This window comes from Mytilus edulis, chromosome 5 (assembly GCF_963676685.1).
Source record: "Mytilus edulis chromosome 5, xbMytEdul2.2, whole genome shotgun sequence".
Lineage (NCBI taxonomy): Eukaryota > Metazoa > Mollusca > Bivalvia > Mytilida > Mytilidae > Mytilus > Mytilus edulis.
In genome coordinates this window covers 39386498-39394720 of record NC_092348.1, presented here as the reverse complement: position 1 = coordinate 39394720, position 8223 = coordinate 39386498, and the positions used below count along the sequence as shown (strand labels likewise).

Genomic DNA, 8223 nt, shown 5'->3' with positions numbered 1-8223 from the left:
ATAAAGAACGAAAAATAGATACAAAGATGGCGACAAAGTATGAATATAAAACAAACGAAATAAATTTGAAGTTACAAAATGATTATCACCTTTTTGAAATTAAAGGCATGATTGCAATGTCCTCCAAATTTTTTTTTACAGAGCAGTGTTCTACTTTTTTAGACAAATAATATCAAAGTTATAGAAAATTCTACCAACTCTAATAGCTCACAGTATGGACAATTCAATCTGAAGGGGTCTATAATTCAGTTTGACAGCTTCAGACATACTAATTTGTGACTTTGTTTTAACTGGACACGACTTTACTTTATAAATTAACTGTTTACAAAACTTACATTTTTGAAACACTAAGGTTTTTCCAGCTCAGGAATAGATTACCTGAGCTGTATTTGGCAAAACTTTAAGGATTTTTTTGTCCTCAATGCTCTTCAACTTCGTAAGTTTTTGGCCTTTTTAACTTTGTTCGAACGTCACTGGTGAGTCTTTTGTAGACGAAACGCGCGTCTGGCGCAAATACACAAATTTCAAATCTGCATCAATAATGAGTTTGTTTACATTAAAATATACTACCCACTTTTTTAATATGTAATTCCATTCGCCTACTTAATATTTCATGCATAAAATATAAGGAAATAAAGTTATACACTGTCCAGACTATATTTAAATTAGTAGATATCGAAAATCAAAGGTTATAATCGTGTCCTTGGACCATACATAACACAGTCCTTTTTTATTGGTGCTTCAAAAGTGAGAATGTTTTTATATTCTACCTCATTGACAGCGTTATTATCCAAAACGAAACATTTTGAGCATACTAATGTGGTTGTTTTTTGCAGGATTAACATATACAACTACATTTAGACGAATAATGATGATGAATGCATTTTTGATTTCTGTTTTGACTGTTATAGTACTAGTCTCCAGTAAGTATGATATACGTTTGATATTAGTGCATTGAAATTGCATTAGATATATATTATTATAAATATGATCACAGTAAATTCTAAACACAGATAGGTAATGTAGGCTTAAATAAAAAGAGATAAATGATTTTATGTCAATGATACAATACTCAATATGCATAAAAAAATGGCACATCGAGGTCATTCAGACTTCACAACTTTATATTTTTCATTCATAATTGTATTCGCCAAATAAATATTTTGGAATTTGTTATATATGATTATTGAATTTAATTGTATATCTTCTTTAAAATTATGATTTTTCCCCCAACAGAATCGACTTGCCTCATTGCATTTTCTTCTTACATGAGCGAAAACAAAGCTATCTCACAAAGTAATTCAATTGGTTATGGAACAACCTTAATCTTTGATAAAGAAGAAATAAATGCAGGATCAGATTACAGCGTCGTAACAGGGAAGTTTACTGCTCCTTATTCTGGTATTTATGCATTCACTTGGACCATCTGCGTAGATTCACGTTATCCTAACCCTTCTGGAGAATATAATTACGGGGAATATGGTACAGAACTAATGATGGGCAGTAGAAAAATCGGTGTTTTACATACAGACACTGAGAAAAGGTACGACGACGCATGCTCCACAGGATTTGTCATCAAATATATACCACATAAGAATCAAGTTTATGTCAGAAATACCTACGCTCACCAAGGTCGTCTGCTAAGCAGGGAAAGTCAGACCAGAACAACGTTTTCGGGATGGAAAATGCAATAAAAGGCAGACCTAACGGAACAAAGCTCTCCAGATCTAAAATTTAATATTCAAAATAAAATTTGAAGAAGATGTTTTATTTTATTTTTTTGTAAAAAGGATAGAAAACAAATAGATATAGAAAGATGTGGTATGAGTGCCAAAGAGTGTATCAGTTTTTTGCCCAACATAACAAAAACTAAAGAACGAGCATTACAAACCTAACCATAAACTCGGTTCATTTTTTTATTATCTCGAAGGGTAAGCAGAATCTATAAGAAGCCGCCCTTAGATGTTTTATTTCGGGGCATGTTAATGCCGACTATGCACGAGTCTGGTTCTTAATCAACCCTTACTGTTCAGACACTTGTGACGTTTTATAAATTTTAAGTCGCAACACCATGCTCTTTGATACCGAATGAATGGAAAATGTATATACAATATGCAAGTGGAGTTGGCATACCAGCACTAAGGTGTGTGTGTGTGTGTGTGTGAGGGGAGGGGGTATTTATATATATATGTTGGCTACTGATATGAAATTTGATATCATGCACCAAACTGTGATACTAGAAATATAGAAAAGTTCTTCTTGAAATAAGTCCAGTATATAATTGAATAGACAATGGTTTTTTTCTCAACTAAACCACTGCACAAATCTTCTCTCAGAACAAAATTTCCTATATTTTGTTCTCTGATGTACATTCATATTTCTTTTAAGCCACTGAATTTTGCTGAATTCTTCAATTTCTTTGATAAATTATCGTGTCGGCCAAAACAATTTTCACCATTACTTGTGTGACATATTCTTAGAGTTTATAATTAACATGCTGTAATTCGCTATGACCTGGTATTGCAAAGTTTAAAGTTTTCCCTCTTTTGCTGGTCGAAAACATTGTCTTAATTCCGAAGGGATAAGAGGGATATGTTATGCAACTTCCAAAGAAATAATCCAATCAAAAACAGGAACTCCATTCTGACATTTGTTTAATCAAGAAATTTTACACTGCTTTTACCTCCGATTACGTGACACCGTCATAAACGTAAATTAATACGAACGAACTTGTTTTAGTTTCATGATTTTACGTCGGTAGGCTCCAGGGCGATCTCCAAAACTTCTCATGGTCTTGTCTTTAAAAAAAAAAAGGACAGGTGAAAAACATGTTTTGTCAGTTTGATGTTGACAACCGTTTTCTGTATAAATTTTACTCATGCAAAGATTTTTTTTTAACAAAGATAAATTTTTCATTTTTTTTTTTAAAGTTCAAATTTAACAAAGACTAATTGGGAGAATCAATGGTGGTATAATATTACACCTATAGGTAAATTTAGCTCTAGAATAGTGGCATGTTCATGTACACATTTTGTCCTTTAATTTTTGAAAGTTATAATTTGCTGTACAATGTAAAAAAAGTCACAAAATTACCAAACCCGGGGAAAATCCATAAAGGAAAGTTCCTAACCATATGGCAAAACCAAAAGCTCAAACACAACACATTAAACGAATGGACAACAGCCGTCACTATACTCCTAACTTTGTACAGGCATTTTCTTGATGTGTAGAAAATGGTAGACCAAACCCGGTCTTGAAGCTATCCAAACCTCTCACCCGTATGACATCCGCAAATTCCACTATATTGACAACGTTTTGTGAACAAAACAAACAGATTTGCCGTACAATAAAAGGTAATTGCAAGCCAATTAAATATATCTATTATACTAAAATAACGAGGTCCAATGTGTTAGCCGTCATGGGGTAAAAAACGACAAATCAAAGAATTCAACTTTATATATAACTAATATAGGAAAATTACACCATTCCAGACCCTTTTGTTTTTCACATAATTAATATTGCCAAAAATTAACAAGTTCTGGGTCGAATCCGATACTGATACCAATAGTATATTCATCTTTTATTAGGTAAAGTAGCTACCTACCCGTTTGTTTTTACATAAAATAGCCTCCAGTTTGTAATAACACAAAGTAACTTCCAATTTGTTATTACATACAGTAAATTCCAGTTTGATCCTTAAAACGTTAATACCACAAATGCTGCTAAAGTTTCTACTGCGATTATTATTATGGGTTTAGAACAGCATATTTGTTTTATTCAACACCGTCATATCATTGCAGGAAATAGTTCATGTTCACAACGCGTAATATTTTTTGTCCTTGTGAAACAATATTTCCCCACAGGAAATTCAGCGGATATTTTGTAGGAACATATTCGGATATGTTTACTAAATTGTTTTACATTTAAAGTTCGCTTTATTTATATGTATGAAAATATTGTCAATATAAGTGGGCTAATAAATATACAAAATCCAGCACCTCTATTCTTCACTTATCAGATTCAGCAGACATTTTCTTTGGTTCTATTGCAGGAGCGAAATGACAAAATAATATAACAAAATACACAAAGAGGTTACAATGCAACAACAACTGTCATATTCCTGACTTGGTACAGTTGAAAAAGGTGAATTGAATATGTTTTTATAGCGCTAAACCTCTCACTTGTACATGTATGACAATCGCATCAAAATCCATTATATTCACAGCGGTGCGTGCACAAAAGGGATATAATAAGTAAAATAGTCAAAATATTGGTACAGCAGTCATCATTGTGCCACAAAATATCTTATTTTTTGTTGTTGTGTGCACCTGGTATGGCATCAAAATGTTGTTTAATTCAAAGGAAATATGATTAACGCTTGGACTTATTTACGAAAGGGGAAGTATGAAAACATCATGTTTTAAAATATTTTGCCAAAAACTTAAGAAAGCAGTTAAGATTTAAGTTATTTACCTGAAAATGCAATAAACAAGGTGTTTCCCTATATGCGGAATGAGACTTCTATGTGTTATAGTAATCTTAGATGCGGACAAATCAAGAAAAATATCTTCTTGTGTTGAATCTTGCTTTTCACCAATCTTCGTTATTTAATTTAGCAATTATACCGCTGTTACACTAATCTTAGTAAAAAGGCCAAAAGTTTTCAAAGTAGACAATGTTGATTTGTACACGGACATAACATGTACATTTCATCTATATGCGGACAAATTGTTGATTTAAAATAGGAATTGGCAGATTTGCATTTACATTTAAGGGGCATGTATAATCCTATTGTAAGGCATTATGGCCGTTATGCAAATAAAAAAGTACCCAAAATGCCTTATGTTGAGTGTCAAAATTTGAAAGTTGTTACAACCATGTATTATATTGACAATTAAACAATTTTAACGTTAAATACTTTCCACACAATAGTACAACATGGTGTTATAAGTAACAATATGTAGCCTTCAGCAAGGAGTCAATGCTATACTATATCACAAGCTATGAACAGCATTATATACAGGAACAAAAGACACGTGCAATTACTGAGTAACACATGTATGGGCGTTTATCACCACCCGCCCCCAAACCACCAAATAAAAAACAACAAAATCACAAACAAACAGGGGCAATGGTCAATTGAAAAGGCAAAGTATAGATATGAGAGTACTCGCAGTTACTAAAAGCTAGATCAGTTATTGGTAATCAAAACATATTATCTTTAAACTGTAGCATCGAAAGTTGACCCGGAACGTAAATTGGGGGCCTGAAGAACAACATCACCCTTGGAATCCTATCGTTTTGTTTATATACATAATGTATCCGTAAAAACACTGGACGTAAAATGTTTGTTGCGTCGACTTTTATTCAAAGTTGTACTACAATGTAATAAGGTAAGAAAATACCAAGAATTTCGCCAAATTCAACAAAAAAAGCATTATTTTAATATGAAAATTTTAATTAATGTTTAGGGATGTTGCCTTCTTTACTGCATATACTGGAAAAAGTATTAGATGAAATTTCAAAATCAGATGTTTTTTTTACTTGAACCATTTGCATGACGTTTAAAACTACAGTGGAAATGGTAATATGTTAGTGTATGGCCAGGGAACAGAAAAACTATTTAAAAAGAGATTTTGATGTTTAATGTTATATTGGTAATTCTCATCGGATTTTGTCAAATGTGTTGACGTCTTTTCTATTATATTTATGTGTTATGGTAAAGAAAATTAATCACCGCATTCATTTATTAGATTTGATTTTGTTCAACGTAATCAGTACGATATTTTACCTTTCAAGTTAGATTCAAAACAAACCGGACATAGCTTTATAATATAGTTAATTGCTACCTTAGTAGCTTGTATTTTGTGTCAAATTTATGGGAAATAGGTGACATCTTTGCCCTCTTTTTGCAATATTTTTAAGCAAATACATGCAGGTTGTTGCAATACAGCAAAAAGAAAATAAGTATCTTTAACCATTCAACTACTGGATATCAAATCTACGAAAAAAAACTGATTACATACTTATGCACATGTATTACAGAAATAGTATGCTTTATTTGTAAGAAAGCAAGGAAAAGGGGATGGTAAAGTTTATGTATATTGCTATCTAACATAAGTACTAATCCAGTGACAAATCTCATTTTGTGGTGTCATTCCCCAAAACGAAAATAAGTATCTTTAACCATTCAACTACTGGATATCAAATCTACGAAAAAAACTGATTACATACTTATGCACATGTATTACAGAAATAGTATGCTTTATTTGTAAGAAAGCAAGGAAAAGGGGATGGTAAAGTTTATGTATATTGCTATCTAACATAAGTACTAATCCAGTGACAAATCTCATTTTGTGGTGTCATTCCCCAAAAAGAGCAATACAAAGTACATATGTACCATTACATATCAGTGTCAACTATGAGGAAGTTTTTATAAGCATTTGCATTGGTTCCTCTTTGTTAATTTAGTGCAAGTCTTACATACTTCCCAAATGTGGTCGGCGTGTCAGCCACTGCCTCACTTAGATTTCTCGGCGCCCGTTGCTGTCTACACCTGCTTGTTCGTCTTCTTTTCACTCTCTGAGATCCGTTACAGTTATTAAACTGTCTCTCTGAGCTCTTACCACCTTGCCAACAAATCCAATTGCTTGATTTCTATAAAGATATTTTTAAATGTATGATTTTACTCGGACCTTCTACTGAATATAACCAAATATACGGAAAATGTGTCCATGGGACACTGATAATACCCCAGCTAGCATATATAACATTATAAAGGGTCATTACTCAAGAGCGGCCACGCAAATTCGCATTGAACTGTGTTTTATGGAAATAAGCATTGTGTATACGGCGTTTCATAAAATTTGGTTGAGGCAAAATAAAATTAGAGAACGGAAACTAATATTGTTGGGACTTACGCACGGACAAGGGTAACACGAAATGCCCACTCCGAAGCGGCGCGGAATAAAAGTTTCGGAGTTTTTTATACTAAAATTGTACATACTCGACCATTCCCGATTATCCCTACGACCCATATACGATCAGGTCGATCTGGTCTGGTCGAGATCAGACTGAGATCGTGAAAAAAATGATTTGGTCCAGCTAGTCGAGTAAAGATCGTGAATTGATCGGAATTATCGATTAAGTATTCATTTTGTTGTCGGGATGGAGTCCTGACGGGGTCGTGAATTACCGAGTTAAGGTCGTGTACAGTCGGATGGCGGTTGGGTAGTAGTCGTGAACAGGCCCGATCAAGAATTTGGTTGAGCTTGGTCGTGGAAATTTGGACAATCGGATTCATCGAGTTGATCTGATCGGCAGTGTGAACCTAGCTTAACATACTTACATGTACTACTAGTATTTGAAGAAATTGAGCTAATGTGGGTTGACAAATGATGTCTATGTTAACAGCATTGCAGTATTCATGTATTTGTCATATTATGACGAAACTTTTATATATGACTGTCTTGTAGAGCTTATTCACTTGAAGTTATTTGAGTTCTTTCGCATATTTGAATGACAAAACTTAGTTTTGAGTATTTTTAATGTGAAAAGTTTAGTTGTAAGCATATTTTATAATTTCATAGAATGTCTGAGAGAATTGTTTTCCCGGATGCCAGAAAAAAAGGGGGGGGTGTGTGTTTTAAATGTAGCCCGTTTTATGTGAGATAAATCGGACAGAACCAAGAGTTCAACTTGGAGAGACTTTAAAGCGGTAAGCAATTATATTTTACAGTCCGTACACATGGTACATAACCTGTTGAGTGGACAACTTGTTTAAATTTACACCGATAATCAGAATGTAACAAAGATAATAAGAAAAATAAGTACGAAGACGGAGCTTCAGACATAGCTTTAGAGGTTGTTTTTTTTGTGTTTTTTTTTTAAATATATGTATAATTGTAGTAGAAATTACCAGAAATTGAATGGATCCTAAGAATATAAAAATATTCAAGCTGACAAAAGTAAAACATTTGGTTTCGATGATCCGGGTGTCTCAGATGTTGTTTTCAAATAATTGATACGTTATGGGGTTCATTCTGTTGATGCATTTACATATGACCGATCAGCTTTTAAAAACTGCATTAGTTTGGATAGTTCCTATTTATTTGATTGATAGGGTAATTTATTAATCATATGCATAATGTGTAAAGCAAAAGCTACATTAGTGGTGCTTGAGTGAAAATCAGCTGTGTATTGGCCTATAATTGTGAAATGTTT

At 33.1% G+C, this 8223-nt stretch overlaps 1 protein-coding gene across 1 annotated transcript; it reads left to right on the top strand.

Annotated features, from left to right (window-relative positions):
• The first annotated feature begins 809 nt into the window (after positions 1 to 809).
• LOC139522398 (complement C1q and tumor necrosis factor-related protein 9-like) lies at positions 810 to 1760 on the top strand. Its single transcript, XM_071315915.1, has 2 exons — positions 810 to 923; positions 1237 to 1760. The coding sequence occupies exons 1-2, from the start codon at positions 818 to 820 to the stop codon at positions 1692 to 1694; spliced, it is 564 nt and encodes a 187-aa protein (XP_071172016.1). The 5' UTR covers positions 810 to 817; the 3' UTR covers positions 1695 to 1760.
• The last annotated feature ends 6463 nt before the right edge of the window (positions 1761 to 8223 follow it).

Coding starts and splice junctions, on each gene's coding strand:
- LOC139522398 (XM_071315915.1), top strand. CDS start 818: ATGTGGTTGTTTTTTGCAGGATTAACATATACAACTACATTTAGACGA. Junction 924..1,236: donor TGTTATAGTACTAGTCTCCA/GTAAGTATGATA, acceptor TTCCCCCAACAG/AATCGACTTGCCTCATTGCA.